At 39.2% G+C, this 21,759-nt stretch overlaps 2 protein-coding genes across 4 annotated transcripts; one reads left to right on the plus strand and one right to left on the minus strand.

Moving 5' to 3' along the window:
* Positions 1–1,578: 1,578 nt before the first annotated feature.
* Positions 1,579–16,534, minus strand: LOC144652552 (zinc finger CCHC domain-containing protein 7-like). Of its 3 annotated transcripts, none has more exons than XM_078512600.1 (16): positions 16,213–16,534; positions 15,991–16,072; positions 14,448–14,542; positions 13,576–13,773; positions 12,773–12,831; positions 11,820–11,865; positions 11,562–11,593; positions 10,644–10,763; positions 10,183–10,284; positions 8,841–8,912; positions 8,254–8,289; positions 6,006–6,101; positions 5,343–5,631; positions 4,718–4,836; positions 3,942–4,028; positions 1,579–2,842 (listed from the first exon to the last, which is right to left on the minus strand). In XM_078512600.1, the coding sequence occupies exons 2-16, from the start codon at positions 16,068–16,070 to the stop codon at positions 2,561–2,563; spliced, it is 1,713 nt and encodes a 570-aa protein (XP_078368726.1). In that variant the 5' UTR covers positions 16,071–16,072; positions 16,213–16,534; the 3' UTR covers positions 1,579–2,560. The 3 variants fall into 3 exon arrangements, with proteins under 3 accessions (XP_078368726.1, XP_078368725.1, XP_078368727.1); XM_078512599.1 differs by having other exon boundaries at positions 15,991–16,083; XM_078512601.1 differs by having other exon boundaries at positions 1,581–2,842; positions 5,349–5,631; positions 15,991–16,083; positions 16,213–16,532.
* A 65-nt stretch (positions 16,535–16,599) lies between these two features.
* On the plus strand, positions 16,600–21,588 carry LOC144652592 (uncharacterized). The gene is made up of 4 exons (XM_078512654.1): positions 16,600–17,271; positions 18,091–18,287; positions 19,156–19,280; positions 19,664–21,588. Exons 1-4 carry the CDS (start codon positions 16,635–16,637, stop codon positions 19,857–19,859), a joined length of 1,155 nt encoding a protein of 384 aa, XP_078368780.1. The 5' UTR covers positions 16,600–16,634; the 3' UTR covers positions 19,860–21,588.
* The last annotated feature ends 171 nt before the right edge of the window (positions 21,589–21,759 follow it).

The following is a 21,759-nucleotide window of genomic DNA, read 5'->3' on the forward strand; positions in this document are numbered from 1 at the left end:
CAATGAAACAAGCAAGGAAGTAAGTAGGAAGAAACATTTCGAAGAAAAATATCTTTTCAGTCTTTCACAAGGCCATTATGAGAGGGTTCTGAAGAGGGGGGGGGGGGGTGAGGGGGTATAAATCCCATTTTCCCAGCCCAAATTTCATTTCCTAGCCTATTGATTCCCATTCCTAGTGACCAAATACTAGTACCATTGATCCAGACTCGTACCCAGTCGCTTCTCTCGCAGTTATGAGAGGCGTGCAATGCATCAAGGGAAGGGCGAACTCCCAGTTCCCATTTTACCCCTTCAGACGCCGCTTATAACTATTTTCTGAACAATCTTCGGGTGCTTTACCTCGTCATCAACATCGCGTCACAGTCTCTAAAAGATCTCATCCCTTGGGTAATCTCGGCGTTCCATTGCAAGATGACGCCACTTTGGAAAGTCAACAAAGCTTCGGGTTCGAGGTTGCCTAAGAAACTACCTGTGGCTTGAAACTGAAACTTTATTTACCCTCGGTATTATGAGCCGTGTTAGGGCTCTAGCAAGTAATGCTAATGAAACCGAGCATTTCACAGAATACAACACAATGCGCAAAGATAGACCACATCACCGGGAACTCCGTGCCCTACTCTTTTCGATAAGTGTGGTAGAGACTGTGACGCGATGTTGATGACGAGGTAAAGCACCCGAAGATTGTTCAGAAAATAGTTATAATAGTGAAAATAGTTATAATAGTGAAAATAGTTATAATAGTGAAAATAGTTATAATAGTGAAAGTCTGTTTATTTTCTTTTTATACTTACTTTCCCAGTTACCACGAAGGGATATTCGGAATGAAACATTTTCCATTCCTATGACTTTTTCGCGTCAGTATCTACCTCAGTCAAAGGAAAAAGTGTCATTTTTGATAACTATTTTTGTCGTATTGTATTATCAAGCACTCAAGTGTAGCTGGAAAATTGCGTGGCCTGGCGCGATCAGTTGCTTAGCAACCGCGTAAAGAAAACTGCGGGCTCAGACTGGTCTCGGATACCGACAACGAGTACCAGTTGGTGCTTAAAGGGGCTATGTCACGGGGATTTCGTAGATTTCTCGGTCTAAACTGTTTTGAAATACGTGGTAGACAACTTTACCCATAAAAACATTATCTTTGAACATTTTAATAACTGAAGATATAACCTTTCTATACCCTGGGTACCAGAGGATTTTTCTCGCGCGCGGTGGATACTTCGGCGGCCGAAGGCCCGACATGACCGACACCGGAAACCGCGCAAGAAAAACCTCTGGCCCCCAGGGTAACCTTTCTATGGGGATAGAAATCAAACTTCGGCTATAAATATCGTTTTCAAATTGCAAAGCGCGTTTGGCAAACGCGCTTTTAGACAGCTTTAGTGCTCTAAAATAGCATTTGTTAATGAAAATGGACCATTGTTTTTATGTTTCCTACGACACAAATATAAATTTTGGCTGTTCAAAAATCTGTGGCATAGTCCCTTTAATTCAGGCCAACTAATCGGTAAATGCAGTAAATGTAAAGATAAAAATAACAATTAAGTGCAGTGGACTGGAATCAACGCTTTTTATCATTGTTTGAGCAGATTTTCATCGTCAACAGGTTGTTAAAAAATATACCAAAAATGCAAATAAAAATCTACAAAAACAATCGACCGTTTGTACTGTAAAAGAATTCTTGCTTTTCTGTTTCCGTTTCTTTAAAACCTATCGGCCAAAACACCAAAAGCTAACATGCAGGCTAGTATGCATGTACGTGGGGATGGAGACTTATTGAAGACTAACAGACTTTTTTGTTATTCTTTAATGAATAAAAAATTCTGTTAAAAACCCTATTAAGAGTGCCTGTTCATGTTCTTAGACGTTCAGTTGTTGCTAAAAAGTTAGACTGAATCCACCGTACGTAAGAAAGATGGCGAGCGTCCATTAAACAAATAGCGCCCTTCAGATTTGACTACGAGTACGAGATCGAGTACGACTTTGGAATTTCGACACAATTGTATCCCCCGAACTATAACTCTTCCCTGTTGCTGACTAACACATAAATAAACGTTAGGGGTAAGATTGGTGTGATAAGTGATTATAGGAGACACAAATTTGGTTTGAAAACTCGTACTCGTACTCAATCTCGTACTCGTAGTCCAATCTGAAGGTCAATGTCTAGATCGCGGTGATTACAGGTAAACACAGCGTAGGAATAATGAGTAAATTCGTTTTTCCTATCTATGCGTCTTATGACTAAGGCAGAGATATATCTGAAGGCCGTTTATCCTCCGATTTAAAGTTAAAAATTAGTAGACGGACACCAGACAGTTCCCCTCTTGTGTGAGGGTCAACTGTCTGTAATGTTCCAAACATTTTTATCCCTACTTAAAACCTCTTAAAATTCACTTCAATTCACGTTTACCCCAGCCTTAGAGCTTGTGCTTATGCAGTGAATGAAAACGACACTCTTAAGTAAGAAAAGTCCAGACTTCACACTTGAAAAAGGAAGAGCTAAAGTAAAGTTATGGATTGTGAACCAGTGTAATTTTAAAAAAATACCTACAGCTATCAGAATTTAAAATGTATACCGCTTCAGGTATTGTGGGTTCGACTTTTTTCTACGTGGTTCTTTATTAAATCGAAATCCTCTGTTCGAGACAAAATCCTTGTTCCCCTTCCTGTGGTAAGATGAAGTTCTTGAGTCAAACGGCCTTTCTTCAAATGATCTGTAGTCTTGGTCGCGATGTGGATTTGAGAATCTCCTGTCGTTTCGGTGCATAGAATTATTTCGCGCATTAAAGTTGATGCTGTCGAAGTGATCGTCGAAAGTGTCTTCCTGCCAAGGTTGGTTTCCACGCTGCAAAAAAAGAAAAAAAACTTAATAGGTATAAAAATCACGGAAATATCTGTCTTGTGGTAAAAACCCACAAGACAGATAAAAACCCGCGAGTAAGAAACTTACATTTACAGCAAGGCGCCCAAAAGTGTGACCACTTTTAATTTATTCACATTCTTTCGTACAGATTTAATCCAATCAAAAGCCGTGGATAGCTTGCAGTTGACTTCTGATTGGATTAAATCTGAACGAAAGAATGTGAATAAATTAAAAGTGGTCACACTTTTGGGCGCCTTGCTGTAAGAACCTGTTAGGTTAAAGTTTGCAAATTAGATACCGTTTTTATAAGAACCTATTTAGCCTAAAATTTGGTAATAGGTTCAGTGGAATACAAGGAATAGGTTCAATGTTTTAAAAGTTCTTTTAGCAACAATGTAAAGTTTTCTTCAGGAAATAAGAACCAATTAAAAACCTAAAAAGCCTAAATTTGTGTTAACTACCATTTATGTAAGAACCTGTTTAGGCTAACCTGGAAAAAATAGTTTCTTACTTGCGGGTTCTTACTGTTTAAGCAGTCATGTTATAAAAGATAGCAAATTCTAATGAAAGCAGCTGTCAAAAAACAATCAGCCAATCAACAGTTGGAAAAACACAAGTGATTTACTATTAGTCAAAGTTTCGAAAAGCGCGCGAAACGTGCACGAATGCACCTGATTGGCCAAAAATGTCCCGACTGATTTCTGAGCGCGAAATGATGAACCTTTACATCAAACTGAATAATTACTAAATACTATACCGGTATGTGAGAATTAAAGCGAAACACCGCATGGACACTTTCTGATTTTCATATACCGCTTTCTCGCTGCTTTAAAACTGACAACTTTTTTTCAGAAAGTCTTCATATTAAAAGAGAAGTAATTTAATTCACTTCTTTCAAACGAATAGCTACATCACATCACAGAATTCGAACAGAATGCGTGCCACATCTCGGAAACTTAGAAGTTCGTCGATCGTAATCGTTCGTGATTTTCGCCCATCTTAACCTTCCATGTTCCTTTAAGGTCTTACAATTGCCACTTTGTTGTTAAGGTAACAGAAAGTTTTCATATGAACTCCTCACCTTTTTGCCTTTCTTTTTCCTATGTTGATATGGTTCCTCAATCAAGCCTTCATCGGAGGGACTGGGGTCTAAGATCTCGACGATACGCTGAAGAAATAAGACATCCGGGAGTTACGTCTAACAAAAAGTAGACATAGTGAAGCCCAAAAACGTGCCCCCACGGGGGAGGGATATTCAACAATTTTTTTTAAGGGGAGACTTTGCCCGAGGTCAAAAGTTTTACCTATTCACATACCATGTTTGACAGAAAAAAGGTACCATTTTCTGTGGACGGTATGTGAAAGGCTTACTCCACATTCCCCTTTTTAGATTCTTGGAAAGAACTTCATAAAAGTATCTTTTAAATAAATAGCCATTTCTACATTTTAACTGGTAACATTCCCACCTTTTTACATGCCAGAAGAAAAGGTACCCTTTCGGGCAGAGCCTCTCCGTACAGCCTACTACAGTGAGTATCTCCCACCTTATTTTTTTTTCAGCAGTCAGTGTTATTCCAAATTCTTCCACTTACAGTACTTACAGTATAACAACAGAAACAATTATGTCTGCTGCCCCAAATGGTTATCTTTTCAAAGGAAAATTCTACTTTGGCCACTTAACTCAAGATCCCTTTTACATTACTAAGGTCTACTAAAAGGTAAAATCTGCGTTCTAGCCTAGTGGCCATCCCGGTTTCAGTAGCATGAAGCGACTAGGCGTGTCTACTCCCCCCCCCCCCCCGGATGGGATGCTAGTCCATCGAAAGGTTACCGCCAGTACGAAAGTATTATTAATACCTCGTTTCCTGTCACTGTTTCCTCTCTCTTTTTCTTCTTTTTCTTTTTCCTCTTGGACGTAGGATCTGTATACGGCGTGTTAAATTCGCTGGTATAGTAGCTGTCATCGTGAAATGATACTACAGAAAGAAAAAAGTAAACGCCTTATTAACGATATGTTTCAACGCGAGTTTGCGAGACAGACAAAAGGACGCAAATACAGTAAAAACCCGTGCATAAGAACCTTAAATTTAAGAACCTGTTAGGCTAAAATCATAAGGACCTATTTAGCCCGAAATTTTCAATAGGTTCTTATTTTACCAAAATGAAGGCACAGATGAAAACACAGAAAACAAATTTTAGTCAGGACATACATGCTAGTACTTTGGAAAGATAAAATTACTGTATGGTTATCATATAAACTGTATTTTAGATAATTATTATAACCGGCATTTTACGGTACATATATGCCTGGCCCTATCCCCCACCTGGGGAAAAGGAAAAAAAATAACTTAATATATACACCGAGAAAATTCCCATGCTTCTTCCGTTTTGCGCTGGCGTCCAGTTCTCTCGCCGTTCTCAGCGCGCGCTCATCAATCGAAAAAACACGAAAAAATAGAGGGCTGTGGACAGTCTAAGTAACACCTACCCCTCCGAACATCATAATTTGTTTTTCGTATTTTTTCCGGTGGAGGCTGAAATGATCTCCAATCCGTGTCATAATCTTGCTGCCTGGCTTGATCATGGAACCCTCGTGACAAAGGTTGATTCCGTCTTTCATTTTTTGATCTATGTTTCGGCATTTGTGGTTCCTGTGTACGTTTGTCGAAGTTCTTTTTCTGGCGAGATGAAGACATTTGGCAGCCGTCATAGTTGACAACAAAAGGCAAAGGCAGTTCGCTTCTCCTTGTAGCATTTTCCTCTCGACATTCCTTAAGATTCACAAAAAAAGGAAATGAAACTTCATGTTAAACGGCGAGAAATACAGTGTATTGCCATAACAACAGGCTACAAAGGTACCCTCGGGACCGCGAATTAGTATGGTTATTTCGAGGGTTACATTAGAGTAGAGAGTGAGAAGATTTAGAAGATACATGTATCTAACCAGATTTCTAGCCTCTGTCTGTTCTGTACGAGCTACCAAATAAATGAAGGTGTGTTCTCTAAAGAAACTGTTCTGCTACGGTGATTTCTAACTTATGGCAGCGGATATTTTGAACGTTTTCCCTTTCGCACTTACAAGAAGTAGCAATTTTACTTTACAAAAAAGTCATATTTTTTACAAAAAAGTCATATTTATACTTACATGTCCATAATGACCCTTTTCACCGCAGTTATAACAATATACAGATGGAGGAGGTGAAACAGGTTTGTCAGGGCGAACAATTGGACCAACTTGAGTCTGTAATAAAGATACACACAACTAGAAAAATGAATTTTGATTTTTGGAAATTCCATAGGGCACTTTTCACTTGAGCGTCGAAAGTGTAGCTGGTGTTTGCTTGGTTTTGTATTACCATGACTAGTGATTGGCTTAAAGCGCTCGCGCCACTTATCTCAACCAATCAGAAGTAACACGCTTTGTAGACTGCAAAACAGTCGTTTTTTTCTCTAAAGTCGTTGGAAAAAGCGCTTATCAAAGGCGCGTCTCGCGAGCCTCGCACGGCGTCTCTCCCCAGTCTCACTCACAGTTTTTTTTACATTAGCTCCAGACCCCTTACTCTCGTTCGAAGGACGAGCGCGTTCGCAAAAGATACGACTGTTTTGCAAGCTACGTGTTTTGTGCCCGCTACATGTATTTGCTTCGAGTTTTCATTGGATCACTGGATTGTCGGTGTCCTTTGTGATTGGCTAGAGTGATAACATAAGTTTTGGTTTTACGACACTTAATTGAAAACCGCACTTACAATCTAGAATGACTGTTTGTGGTTAAGCCCGGGCGGGGGGGGGGGGGGGTACTCCCATAAATTTCGGATAGGGGTGTGCCGCCAAGGCTCTTAAACCCTGACCCTATTTAAGGATAAAGAAAGCGAAAATTGATACCTTTTAAGGCCCAAAACTGAAAAATGACACCCTATTCAAGGGGAGGAGAAGCGTTCCATGACGACCCAAATAACGGCTAACCGCGCACGGCAAGACACAAATCTCAATAAAATCGCTTTACTAATACCTGAACAGAAAATTCAGTTTTAAGATACCTTTTTTGGTTTAGCTGGGCGTTTATTGCGGGCCCAAGAGAGGCCCGCAACCCTAATCTTGACAGTGACCAGCGGATTGCGTATTACGCGTGCGCGCCACGTTTATAAAGGCTATCTGCAAACCGGAAGTTGAAAATTTTGTTCTTCCACTAAGAACGATCGGAATGCAAAAAATGTGTCAATCACGACAGTTTGTCGTAACACCGGAAGAGAAAAAAAATCAACAGTTTGTCACATTAGATCGAGGCTCCTGTCTTGCAGACATTACGTTTTGTAGACGTTGTTTTATAGGTGTTGCTTTTGAGAAGATCTGCTGTGATTGTATCACAGATAAACTACGGCATAGCGAATGATTCCAACAACGGTTATTCTCGAGAAATTCCTTATAACACTGACAACAAAGCGAGTTTGCCGACGGAGGAAAATCACATCTCAATTCACACCGCGTGCTGCAGCGCTGGACTACACTTCGCAAAACTGTCAATCAAAAAAACAACTCTGATTGGTTCGCGGCAATAGGAAACGATAAAAAAACATTCGTGACTTAAGCGTGACGCGTTACTCGACCTTACTCGGAAACTCTTTTGTCCAGTGATTTATCGACACTGTCTGATTTGCAGACGTTGTTTTATAGATGTTGCTTTTGAGAAGATCTGCTGTGATTGTATCACAGATAAACTACGGCAAAGCGAATGATTCCAACGACGGTTATTCTCGAGAAATTCCTTATAACACTGACAACAAAGCGGGTTTGCCGACGGAGGAAAATCACATCTCAATTCACACCGCGTGCTGCATGCAGCGCTGGACTACACTTCGCAAAACTGTCAATCAAAAAAACAACTCTGATTGGTTCGCGGCAATAGGAAACGATAAAAAACATTCGTGACTTAAGCGTGACGCGTTACTCGACCTTACTCGGAAACTCTTTTGTCCAGTGATTTATCGACACTGTCTGAAAAAATTTCGTGACCTGTTGAAAAAATTGCCGTGAAATGAGCTGACTTAAGTTATTTCTTCTTCCATCATGAACGGTTACAATGCGAAAGGATCCAAAAATGTGTTGTTCAAACATGAAGTTAACTGCATCGAGGCCCGCACTTTCTAACCTGTGGTTACCACTAGTTTTAGCTTATAGCATTTAGGTACCCTATCTAAGGATCACACCGGGAACTCATTGCCAAAAGGAGCAAAAATGATACCCTATTGAAGGACCGAGAACCTCAAAAACCATACCCTATCGGGCGGCACATACCTATATAGGCCACATATGGGAGTACCCCCCCCCCCCCCGGGTGGTTAAGGTGGAGAAGGAGACATGGAAAGGGCAAGGGGATTATCTCAGGATTTACTTACTGTAAGGTGGTACTGCCTCCAGCGATCAGGACAATCCTGCAAACGTCAGCAAAACATGAATAAAATTAACATCATTCTTCACAAATAGCAAGAGACCTGACACCAGTTCTGGTGGAGTTTGGGAAGATGTACTGAACTGATAGCGGGAGAGACAATAGCCTAAGTGTAGTATGTTGCATTCCGGATGGAGGGACATGGCTTTGAGCACTGGCTGGGGCCACTTTGTAAGGTGTTTAGGCAAGACACTCTTACACTGCCTATCTCCATCCAGGAGTATAAATGAGCACTGACAAACCCTTAGGGAAACCTGACAAAGTACTGGGCTGAAATGCGATGGTCAAGCATCTTATTGAGGGGGGAGTAGCAATGCTCATAGTCGCTCAGTGCTTCATAAACTGGAGAACACTCTACAAGTGTATGCCATTGTCCTGAGTGCGACTTTCGCTTGGTTATACTGATAGTCAACATGGAAGCAATTCCCTGTATGACCAACCTAAACCCTTATTTGAAGAATTATAAGCAGTTAGTCCACTCAAAGAACTGTACATGTAAAATGCATGTGTTGTTACCACCATGTTTGAACTCACATTTGCCAGATGTCCAACGACATGACATCTATTGCAGCGATCAAATGGCCGTCTTCTGGGCTTTCTGCATTGCTGAAAAAAATTAATTGTAACAGTGTTAATGACAACGAGTTCAAAAAAGAATTCCTTCTGACTGTCTACTTGACAAAAACATTTTTTCAATGTTCTGTTTACAAGTGAGTGGCTATACAATGTATTGGTAGATTTTGATCATTTTGCTCATTTCTTTTTTTCTGAGGGTAATTGATTATCGTAGTATTTATGATTGATGCAACATATAATGCAATTTGTTAGTTACACTCGTTTTTTTTATTAGAATAAAGTTTTTCTGACCCAGGCTGAATATTTCTATTTTTTGCCGATTTTAGGCTGAAAATATTCTTATGAACATTCTTAGAAAATACCGTTTGACATTTCCGTTTAAGCAAGTATTTGGGTAATCAATTACAAGTGTTTGGTGTCCAGATCTGTATCGTGTTACATTGTGCACATGTACCATTGCTTTTCGTTGCAGTGTGGCCGTTTTGTCTTTAAACAAAGCATTCCTCACAGAGATAAAGTGACGGAAATGAAAATACCTGATTTTGTTTCAACTAAAAACTATATTCGTTTCAAAATCTCAGCCTAGGGTTTATTCTTAAAATATTCTTAAAAATTCGCAAATTTCAGCCTCGATATTCTTATAAACTAGATTCTTATACAATAAAAAGAGTGTAGGTTTTGAAGCTCAGAGATGGCATGTTATTGGAAGTCACAGTTAAGATTGCACTGGTTGACTTAAAAATAATTTGTACACTATATGTACTTGGCAATTATTTTCCTTTACTTTTAGAGATAGTTGACCAGGGTTGTCAGTGGGTTTTTGAGTAGCAGGTTCCAACCAAAAAGTAGGGGGCTATGAAACACTCAGAACTTGATAACACACACTCACTCGATGCGCATCATTTTCCCGTTTTTTACGTATGAAGAAGCGCTCGACAAGGCAAGTCTAGTCACTCTGTCAGGTCAAACAAGCCCTGACGGAAAAATTGTTTAACAACATTTTAGAGAACAATGACAGTAGGCTGAGGAGTTTACTGCCCCCACGGAATCTTAGTACTTATAACCTCAGAAAGTCACGCAAGTTTAACCCTGTTTTTAAGACTAATAGATTTAGAAATAGTTTTATTGTCTTTAATGTACTTAAGTTTGGATTTTAATCACTCTTGTATAGTTCTTCAAATATTTTTACATTTTATCGTTAGTTTTTATCGCTTTATAAATTTGTAAATATGACATAATTCAACCTTTTAGAGCTGTAGGTTGCAAAGTTGTATTAATAAACTATCTATCTATCTTATACCTTTGACATATGACCAGGTTCATAGCAGTTGAAGCACAGTTCATTTGGACAATATCTTTTCACATGACCAACACCTCCACACAAGAAACACACTGTGATTTTCTACAAAATCATAAAAAAAATATTTGTTAAAAAAGTAAAATTTGAGGTTATGAATGTGTCTCCTTTTTTATTATTCTATTCAGTTAGATTAGAAGAATCTATTTTATTGTGAGAAAAATGCCATTGAAACTACTAGTGCCCAGTCTTCTCAAGCACTCAGTCATTCATTCTGCAGCATATGATGGTTGTAGGCTGTAACAAACAGTAATAAGAGAAAGATAAAACGTTTCTGAACATTTTACAAAAAAGTTATAAGTTGGGCTCATTTCCCCCTCTGAAGAAAGCTGCCATAAATTATAAGTCAAACAAAATTATGTGACATTTTAATTGTAATCCAGTAAATCAAAAATTCTGCTTACCTTGGGTTCTGGGCAGTTTTGTGATAGATGGCCTTTCTCGTTACAGTTGTAACACCTCACATGTGGAAGTCCCTTTCCTGGTGTATAATATCGTGGACGTTGTTTGGTCGCCTTGGAGTCCTGGAAGAGAACACATGTCAGTATTTAAAACCCTTCATCTTCTATGGGCATATAACAAACTCACAAAGTGACCAGCTCCCAGTTGACTTGATAGCCCGGGGGGGAGGGGGGTACTCCCTATAATGGCCTATACAGGGAGGCACCGGGTGAAAGGGGTACCTTTTCCAGGCTTCAGGTATATAAAAGGGTAGAAATTTCACAAGGTTAAGTATACGAAAGGGTATGGAAATCTGTCATTTGGCTATTTAAAAGGGCCTTTAATTAAAATATTTCGAACAGACGCAATTTATGGTTGTATTATTTTAATTTATTAAGCGCTACATAAAAATGAGAAGAAAATGTCCTTTTTTAAGTCCACGCCATGTCTCTTAGGTATATGAAAGGGGTCCCTTTTTTCAGTTAAAGGTATACAAAAGGGGTACAATTTCTGTGAAAAATGGTATATAAAAGGGTAAGGGGTTAGAACTTGGGGCGGAGCCTCCCCGTATAAAACTTTTTTGAGTAGCCCCCCCCCCCCCCCCCGGGCTTGATAGCTCATTTGGTAAGAGCACTGTACTGGTATACCGGTAACAGAGGTCACTGGTCTGAATCCCATTCAAGCCTGAATTTTTTTTTTTCACAGTCTTCTTAAAATGTAACAGTAATGGTCTTTAATGTATTAAATCTTTCAACTGCAGTTTAAATAAATAATTCTTCATATATTGACTTCTATAAAACAGTTTTCTTAGTGAGTTTGTGTAAAAATTATCAATCACATAGCTTTTACATAATTATTTAAGTCATAAAGGCTGCATTTACCTCAAGGTCTCTTTGATCTAAGTCCCAGTTTTCTGTAGCAAGAACAAAAAAATACAGCAGTGAATTTGATTCCTAACTTGACTTAACTATTTCAAAGATAATTTATTTGACCATGTCAGAAGGAATAAAGGCTCTGTTATCACAGGACAGATGTATTAATTAATTTACACTCATGTTAACCCACTTTCCCCCAAAAAGAATACAGTATAATAGAGCAGATTCTACAAACATAAGTCACATTATTACACAGGCTTCTACCTGCTATCTCCCCTGGTTCTACTTTGCTCTGCGCAAGAGATGACTCCTACAACACAAGTAAAAGATAGGTCTGCATGGCGTACAAAGTGAAATTTTATTGATCGCAACGTTTCGACTGCATACTGCTAGTCTTCATCAGGCGATAAGGTCGACTGGTTGTGCGTTAGCTTATAAAGCACACGGCTGTTGTTTACAGGATTCCCTGTGAATGTGGCAAAGTTTACATCGGCGAGACTGGAAGACCTATGCAAGATAGGATCAAAGAACACGACCGGGACATCCGACTCGCACGCACCCAGACTTCCGCCGTTGCAGAGCATACCAACAACACCGGACACTACCCGCTTTGGAATGAGGTAAAGTTTATTGATCGTGACTCGCACTGGTACACACGCCGGGTCAAAGAGGCGATTCACATAAGACTTCACCCTAATAATATCAACAGGGACAGTGGAATTGAAATTCCTGAAGCATCGATGCCCACGATCAAAAAACACAACAACAGGAGAACTTTACGACTGCGGACCGCTGAGGGAGCAACAGTACACCAGCATGCAGAACACTGAGGATCGAAATGCACCAATCAGAGCTGTTGAAAACCAACCAATCACAGCGCAGCCGTGTGCTTTATAAGCTAACACACAACCAGTCGACCTTATCGCCTGATGAAGACTAGCAGTATGCAGTCGAAACGTTGCGATCTCCATCACACGTGACTACGTCGTGAGACAAACGAAATAATACTTTATTATTGTACTCTACCACGATGAATAATCACAACATTTTTTATGAGATCAAATACATTGTGTGGAAAGATGATGTTCACATGACACACTGAGGAAAAAGTTACCAAACAATCAGGGTAGACTATGTAAATAATGTGTAATTCAATGAAACCAAGTGGTAATATTGGTTCTTTCTTATAGTGCAATAAATAAAGATTTATTTAATACCTTGTTAGTTTTCTCAATGGATCTTAAAATATCTTCATCAGAGAATATCTTGACAACTTCTGAAAAAACAAAGGATACCTGTACATTATACACTGTATCTAAAGGATTACATGCTCCAAATAAGTGAATCAAAGTTACAATGAAAATGACTATCTAAAATTAATTTTGTAGGTACACTGTATCATTATCTGTTTTGACTCTTCCTTTAGAAGAGACAAGCATAAAATGCCAGTTACATGTATACATGTCAGCACCCTAGTACACTTTGATATTGCAAGCCTGGATGGTTTCACCTGTATGCTTTCAAAAATATTTTCCAGTTATAAGCCCCCCCCCCCCCTTCCCCTCCCAACCCCTGCCACCTCCCAACCCCCTCCCTACGCATATAAGCCCTCCCCATCCAACGTTTCCAGATTAACTTACTAACATTCTAACAGAACACATTGTACTTGAAATAGAAATAAGCAATGAATCTTAACCACAACATATACTTGTACAGACACTTCATAGTTAGGAAAGACATTTCACTGTTAACTCATTAAATAAATAAATCAACATTGTTTTACGAGGTCTGCACATAACAGTCTTTCGACTGACAAACCTGTGGCCCTCAGATTCCCGATTGAATTGGAATTTAGAAGTGTTGGTTTTTGTGGAGGGAGGAAAACTGGGAGGAAAACAATAAACTCAACCCACATATGACGCCGCGTCTGGGAATCGAACCCAAGCTACATTGGTGGGAAGCAAGCACTCTCACCACTGCGCTATCCCTGCTCCCCCAAGAAACTAACAAACTTTAATACCTGGATAGTTAAAGGATGATCTCAGTTTAGCATTTCCATCATTGTCAGTGTTATCACCACAGTCAACATCCATGTTATTGTCATCATCATTATCATCATCACTAGAGATTTCAATAACAGAACTGTCTAAACCACACTTTTGTCCTTGAGCATCTAAGCTATTATCCACCAAGTGTCTTGTTTTAGGTGTTCTCTCACCTAAAAGTAGTACAAGAAAAACAGGTTCAGTAGTTCAGAAATTTAAACAAGAATTAAAAAAATAAAAAAATAGCCTCTTGAAAGCATGTGCCCCAGGACTGGTAGAGTGCAGTGACATTAAAAGCTGTGTTTCTCATACCCTGTAAACACTTGCCTACAGCTTGCGTTCCCACAGCATTTCTCATTCTCTCAAATGCGTGTTTCTTATCAATATGTATTTCTACTTGTGTACTTGTGCATTTGTACTCCCCCTCGATGGGTTGCTAGTCCACTGCCAGGTTACCCCTCCCCAGCATTAAATTTGCCAAGGGGCCAGTACCACCCATTTCTCAACCTGGGTGGAGCAAGGTACTGTTAGAGTAAAGCATCTTGCCAAAAGTAATATAATGCAATGAACCTGGCCAGCATTGAACTCAGATCACTCAATCAGGAGTCCAACATGCCAACAATAATGCTACTGTCTCCCAGGACAGAAATGAATAGAGACCAGTTTAGAGAATTGACAACAAGGTCAAACAAGCAATCCATTAGTGTGGGAAATCACTAACAAGTCAGTTACAAAAGAAATGGGCATATAAGGTGAATCATTTTTATTTCCTCAGTATATTGTATACATGTACATGTACAAATTATTTTAGTCGCGTAGTTTTTTGTAACAAGAGACCTTCATGTACCTGGAGTGGAATTTTGTGATACAACAAGAGAAGAAGCATAATGTACTTGGCTATAAAGAGCCTCTTCTACTTCACTATCCAAATCATCATCACTGCTGTAGAGGAGAAATAAAAACAAGAAGCATTGAAACAGTAATAAATGCACTTTCTGATAATTCTCAGATAATATATCCAGTGAACTTGAAGAATCATCACATGAGTTTGTAAAACAATGAATTATGATCCTGTTTTTATCTACAAAACTAGCCACATAATAGTTATCTTCCTGACCTTTTGGTCATAAAATATTTAGAGACATTTGACAGTTAATTTATACATGTAGCTTGAAGTAATTTTCTAGAGATGCCTATTAAATAATTTTTGCATGAAAAAGTCCTGGGGGACGTGGAGGATTTCCTAGAGATGTTACCTTTTGCATGCACTATATTATAAGTATCTGTTCAATGGGTGTAGAAAGTAATAAATGTGGTATTCAGTTGCTGAGTGCTTATTTAACACCTGTATTTTTTGTTATCTCAGAGGACGTACATTTAAAACAGATCCATGATCGAGCTCTGTGGCTTATACAGCCAGCACTTAATGTGGTTCATAATAGTTTAAACATTCCTGTCTTTGGAGTTCTTAAGGAGTTCGTTCTTCAGGAGAGAGGCCCTTCTGGATTTGTATTATAAGGTCATCCTGCTGGCAGTTCTTTATGGTCTTGTCATCTGGGGCGGTTGTGCCAATGCAGAGCAACTAAATTCTTTGGAAGTGCTCCATTGTGTAGGGCAGCCAGAGTGATTTACAACTTGCCCCGCGATATGCCATCCGCTGAAGTCTACCAGTATACGAAATGGAGCACACTAAACTACTTATACAAACTCCAGATAATTAAACTGTTTTACAGGGTGGTAAACGGTGAAGGACCAGCTGCATTGTCACACTTAGCGAATAAAGCCAGGATTTCTTACAGCCTCAGAAGAAACAATAACATCGTGGTCCCTAGATTTAATTCATACTTTGTAAAAAATTCAATTGGACATAGGGGGCCCATCCTATGGAATACTGTTTCGTCGTATAATACAGGATCCCAATTTTCGGTTTTCTATCGAAAAGTGAAAAATGACAATTATATTAAGGAGCTTAATTTCAATGCTCAGTCGGTTCAGTCGCTCCCTAGGCATTACAATGACTTTAAATGTTACTGATTGTTATGTAATTAATTATTTTTATAGTAGTTACCATCCAATTTAGTATATAAGTATTAAGTAGTAATTTAGAAATATATTAGTTTATTAGTATTTTGTAATATTAACTGAAGTATAATACACGACCCCACAAGCATTGTGCTTTAAACCCTATCATGTGTAAATAAAGGTGATGATGATGATGGTTTGGCATTCAATCGCAGCACCAAGGTGTAAGGAATACTTTTTCACACAACAACAACAACAACAACAACAACTTGGAAGAGCCCAATGACAAAATGATTCAAGAACCAGTGGCTAAACCCAGCAGGAAAAAAAACCTCTAAACCCAGTAGCAAAACCAAAACATCACTAACCCAGATAGAGACTGTTCTTCATACAGTTGATCTTCAAATGCTTTGTAAGCTGCGGCATCAAATTCATCATCGCTGTTCATAACTAGAGATAAACTTTACAGGCGTAAACAAAATAGGATCTTGCACAACACGTTTTTGGAGGAAATGGATTGCATTTCCGGAATGCAAAAACGCAACCAGCCTTTACAATAATTTTACTAAAAGTTTATGGAGTTTACTCACCTTGCGTTGAAGATTGTTGAAATCGAAAATAAAATAGTTAATAATCAACAGAATTTAAGAAATGAAACTACAAACACAGACAAATATAAATTGACATTTGTACATGTGTATGTCGCAACGTGTTAGTCAAAATGTGACAGGCGCTAACAACGTAAGAGTTAAACCAGTCGTGTAAGCTGTCACGAGATTGTTCCTTAAATTCCATTTTAAAAACGAAATGTTTTAAAATGACGTTTTTAGAAAATTGAAAATAACCTGTGTCAAATATTTGCTACAGGGAATAGCGAAAATAACAAATGGCATTTTTTCGAGTAACAACAACATAGAAAAACAAAATCCCCCTTGGGACCAGAGTTATACGATGTATAAAGCGCTGCGAAGAGAAACCGTTGAGCCCGCGATATACCCTCTCAGACGACAACATGGCCGACGATCAAGAACGTTTCGAAGCAGAAATAGATTTAGACGTTTCTTTTAATGAGTTTGACGAAGAGCTGTCTGAATTTCAAAAGGAAAATTGCAATGCAAATGTGGAAACAACAATTACGAACAATAACCAAAAGGATACCAAACAATACGCCAGTATCACCAATGATCCAATTTCTTGCAAAGACACATGTAAGCTTGCTGTCGAGGAGATAAGCGAAACAAATAGAAATTGTACAGAAAGTGTGGCAAATTTAGCAAAGATAGAGGATGGCGAAATTTCAGGCTCAAGCGACGGTGAAGATGGCGAAAAAATGGATTGCGAGGAGGAAATTGGAGTGGACCTAAACCCAGGTCAGAAAACAGCAAAATCAGCTGAAGATTCTAAAGAAACAGTTACAAGTAGCTATACATTTTTGCCTCCAAGCTCTGTTGTGGAAGATTGTAGCAAAAAGGACTTTTCGGATGAAGAAGTTATGCGTGATACAACTAAATGTGTGGAGACAGAGAGTGCAAATATTTCAATGGAGTCTGATAATTCAATGGATGATCAATCTTGGAAAAGGCATAAGCGAGCAAAATTAGAAAATGGGAGCCAGGAGACTGGCGAGAAGAAGAAAAACTATGGAAAAGGTAAACAAATGTTATTTACTTTAAAAGCTCTACTAACCCCCCTCCCCACCAAGGGAGTAAAAAGCCCCCCTCAAGAGAGGGGGTAATTACCCCCTCTCTGGGGGTGATTTCTTTCGAACCTTTTGAGAACAGCTTTATAGAGAACAGGGCTTATTAGAGAGGGGGACTTACTCCAATATATCAGTTAGAGCCGTGAACTTGCAGTTTTTACAAGCGTCTCACGAGACGAGTGTCTCGTCTCGAGAGACGAGAATCGCGTCTCGCGAGAGGGTGGTAACTTACTTTTGAGCGGTACTGTATACACCATGCAAAGAAGTTAGTGTCTGCTGACCTGGGTCTAGTGGATTTTGCAGTCAGGCTACTGGACTTAATCCTTCACTTGCCTGTCTGGCAAGTAAAGCATCATAAGCATCCTGCCAATGAGATTTTTTTGTGCTAGTAAAATGACTTTTGGGCAAGTAGATTCTGGCGGGCAAGATGGAAAATGCGATTTCTTTGCACTTTGGCATACCTGTACCTGTACAGTCATGTGAAAGAGATAAAGCGGACTTGTTAATGTTTTGGTGCTGTTTGGTGACACATTTTCACAAAATAGCAGCAATGTAGAAATCAGCTCTTTTCTGGTTGACAGTTCTACATGTATATGCAAACCTTTGCTCAATCCATTTAAGTCTGGTAGCCAGTCAGGTTACATTTGATACCCACTTACATGAAGGTCTTGTGTTGGTGTCATCTCTTCATGATGCAATATAACTTGTACATGTTATTGCAGCTAATAGTAGACTTTTCTTATTTGTTCATTGTTTGTAAATGTTGTAGATGGCGAGAAAGTGAAAACAAGAGGTGGTAGGAAGAAACGGAAGAGGCCTCTTCGTGCTCACCACGGTGGAGAACGGCGACACAGAAATGGTGACCAAGGGGAACCTGAATTTGGGAAGCTATTTGAGCCCCTTAGAGTCACATCAGATGATTCTGAAGAAGCTGTAGCCAAAGAATTAGCAGAGAAATTAAATGAAGTAAGATATGTGTATGTATATGTGTATGTCCATGTTCTGTTTGGGAGGCGCATCGACCTAATGGTTAGTGTGCTGGACTCTGGATCGAGCAGTCCAGGTTCGAGCACTTGCCACGCACTATGTTGTATATTTGGGCAAGACACTTTACTCTCATAGTGCCTCTCTCCACCTACGTGTATAAATGGGTACTGGCAAATTTAATGCTGGGGGTAACCCTGCGATAAACTAGCATCCCATCCAGGGGGGGGGGTCCTGTCCAGTCACTTCATGCTTCATGCCATGGAAACTGGGATAAACTCTGGCCTGATGGGCCACTAGGCTTAAGCACAGACTTTACTTTCATTTTAACCATGTTATGTAACACCTTGTTAAAATGATGTTTATGCAATAGGGTATGAGTACACTATTACACTATTACATACTTGTCACATAGGTTATGCAAGCAGGAGAGATGGCCTTGCTCCCTTCTATGCACTGGGGAGGGAGGGAGGCAGTATTTGAACCCAATGTTTAAAACCTTCTCTCTGTAATGTGACGTGATTAGGAGTATTGTTTACTTCCTCTGGATGGACTGCTAGTCCCTCACGAGTTACACGTACTTTCTATTGCCAGCTTACACCAAGCAACCTGGTAGCCTCATTCTTTAGAGGAGCTTATTATTATTTGGAAGGATTTGACATTTTGTATTTTAGGAAACTGAAATCATAGTTCTCTGTAACATTTATCCTTGACCTGTCGATTCCAACTTTAGCACTTACACCTTATCACTGAACATTTACCCATCATACTAGTACAATATGCAACCTTTAAGGACACGTGATTACCTTCCTTGATTATTCATGCATATGCTTGCTTCATTCTAAAACAGTCCAAAATAATGCTCATTCAGCGAGTTGTGAGGTGTATTGGTTGTGAAAAGGCTCTTAAACTCTTCAAAGACACAAAAGAGATTCAGAAACATGGAGGCATGTGGACACAGGAGAGGGATAGAAGGTAAATCATGTCCTGATATAAATTCACTGGTCTAATGCATGTACATACAGTGCTGTACATATATTATTCATTCTTTGTTCAGCGTTAATTATTGTCAAAGATCGCTGACAATGTTTTTTTTCAATGGAAAGTAACAAAAAAGAGATGTACAGCATACATCTTTAAATGTAATATGAAGAAGAATACTCCTGGACGCAATCGTTTTATTTAAGTTCCGATTTTCACAAACACTTGTTTTAAACAAGTGTTAAAAAGCACATGTTATCATAATCTTCAATGTAATTGTTACTATCATCACTTTTTGGGAATAAGGTGGGTAACAGGACATAACTTACCATACAAAAACAACATAATTTCATTTTTTATTTTGTTTTTCTCTACAGACGTACAAGTGGAGGAATCTTTTTGACACTTCTCAAAAACAGATATGTCACCAAAGAACAAAGCAAATGGATTTTTGCTGTTGAAAATGAGCTAGCCAAACAAAAGGCCAAAGAACATCAGCAAAAAATGAAAGAACTTCACAAGAAGGAAGTAACAGACTTAAGATTAAAATTAAAACAAAAGGACAATGACTAGATGAGTTGGCATTTATAGAAAAAATGTATGGCATTCAAATAGGCCTTGCTGCTGTAAAGATAGAAAGTTGACACAGTTGTAAGTGTTTCAATATCTGCATAGTGGTCAGGGATGTAGCTTTAGAAGAAAACACTAAGCCGGCTCATTGACAAGCCCAGCTGGTTTTTTCTGGCTTTTGCAGCTCAAACTGTTTAACTAAGTCTGTGTTTGATGTAAAATTTCGGACAGAATTTAAGTTCACTCTCAGCTGGTGGTTTAAGCCAGTGCCTGGCCCTTAGCGACATCCATGAGTGGCTCAATTTTAGCAGTGCAACAACAGAAACTTCTGAGATTGAATTGTCATACAATCAGTCCTCTAGGCTGCTTTAGATCTGGCCTCCTAGGTCTGGTCATTAGGACTGGTCTGTTTTAAACGGTGGACAGCACTAGGTATATATGTATTGGATAAATCACTACTAGTGGAAAGGATATTTTTTTTTACACTTATCCACTTGATAACGATTTATCCAAAGGTTAAAGCTATCCATGGAACAACCCTGCCCTCCGACATTTTTTACAAAGTAAAAATTTATCTAGGATTTATGACAATAATATCTTTCGACTTCGTCCATCATTGTAGAGTTTGGCTGATCTCAAACTGTAACGTAAAATTATTACTGAAATTTGCTTTTAAGCCAGAGGATTAAAACTTAGTAATACTGGAACAGCATTACATGTACAGTCAACTCTCTCTAAGACGGACACTTTCGGGACCGGCCGCAGCTGTCCATCTTAGAGAGGTGTCCGCCTTGTCGAGAGTCGAGGTAACATGACACCAGTAATTTTGAGAATATAAAGCTAAACCTTTGCACAATGCAACAAACCTTTGCTAACTGCAACAAGACTAAAATAATGAAAGGACCGTATTTGCTTGTTAAAGCAAAAATTGAGAGCTTCCACAAACTGTAATACTGTATTTCTACTTAAAGTAGAAAACGACCTCTCTAGTGTCCATACACGTAATTGTTTTTTGGTTAGAAAGCTTGGTATACACGTATCCTTAGGGCGCTGACTAACTTTGCTTTAGGTCGATACTCGAGTTTGGAAGTATTTTCACTAATAAAAAATTCTAAAAAACTCTTCTCAAGTGTCCGTTAATGATTTCAAAGTGTCCGTTGTCCGTCTTAGAGAGGTGTCCGTCTTATAGGTAGTTTAGTTACAGTAAAATGACTGAAAAACGGCAGGGACCATCACCAGGTGTCCGTCTTATGGAGGTGTCCGTCTTATAGAGGTGTCCGTTAAGAGAGAGTTGACTGTAGACTGATATTTGAACTACCAAGCCCTGAGGGTGACATTACGGCTTTGGTCATGGTTCAACTGTTTATGATAAAGTGGCCCCCAGAGTAACTTGAGATCAGGCTTGGTATTGAGAACGGTCAGGTGGGGGGGTGCAGCTCTAGCAAGGTCTCACATGAATGGCCCACTACCCCTCGAATGAACAATAAAACTAACAACATGAACAATACCCTAAAGGCCCGGTAATACGGGCAACATTTTTGTTCAACTTGTCTCGCAACATTGTTGCATTGCAAGTTGAACGAGTTGTTGCCTGTATTACTACCGCGCGCTCAACTTGTCTCGCAACAAATTTCGGTGTTGCAAGTTGAACAAAATTGTTGCAAAAAGTAGAACTTGGTTCTACTTTGTGCAACAAGTTGCTGCAACTTGCAACACCGGAATTTGTTGCGAGACAAGTTGAGCGCGCGGTAGTAATACAGGCAACTGCTACACCACTGGAAAAAAGATAAGACAAGAGTGCTGATATATAAACCTTATCACAGGTTTTCCTATTGTGGTCTATTTGTTGAAAATGATTGAGAATTGAAAGACATCCCTACAAGGGTTGCAAGCTCTACTAAAT

Source organism: Oculina patagonica, chromosome 4 (genome assembly GCF_052425735.1).
Source record: "Oculina patagonica isolate OP01 chromosome 4, crgOcupat, whole genome shotgun sequence".
NCBI lineage: Eukaryota > Metazoa > Cnidaria > Anthozoa > Scleractinia > Oculinidae > Oculina > Oculina patagonica.

Excerpts from the sequence above, each read along its gene's own strand:
- LOC144652552 (XM_078512600.1), bottom strand. The coding sequence starts at position 16,070 with ATGAACAGCGATGATGAATTTGATGCCGCAGCTTACAAAGCATTTGAA. Across the intron at positions 14,543-15,990 it reads GAAGAACAGTCTCTATCTGG|CAGTGATGATGATTTGGATA; the intron begins GTTAGTGATGTT and ends TCTCCTCTACAG. Across the intron at positions 11,594-11,819 it reads AGAACCAGGGGAGATAGCAG|AAAACTGGGACTTAGATCAA; the intron begins GTAGAAGCCTGT and ends TTCTTGCTACAG.
- LOC144652592 (XM_078512654.1), top strand. The coding sequence starts at position 16,635 with ATGGCCGACGATCAAGAACGTTTCGAAGCAGAAATAGATTTAGACGTT. Across the intron at positions 17,272-18,090 it reads GAAGAAAAACTATGGAAAAG|ATGGCGAGAAAGTGAAAACA; the intron begins GTAAACAAATGT and ends TAAATGTTGTAG. Across the intron at positions 19,281-19,663 it reads ACACAGGAGAGGGATAGAAG|ACGTACAAGTGGAGGAATCT; the intron begins GTAAATCATGTC and ends TTTTCTCTACAG.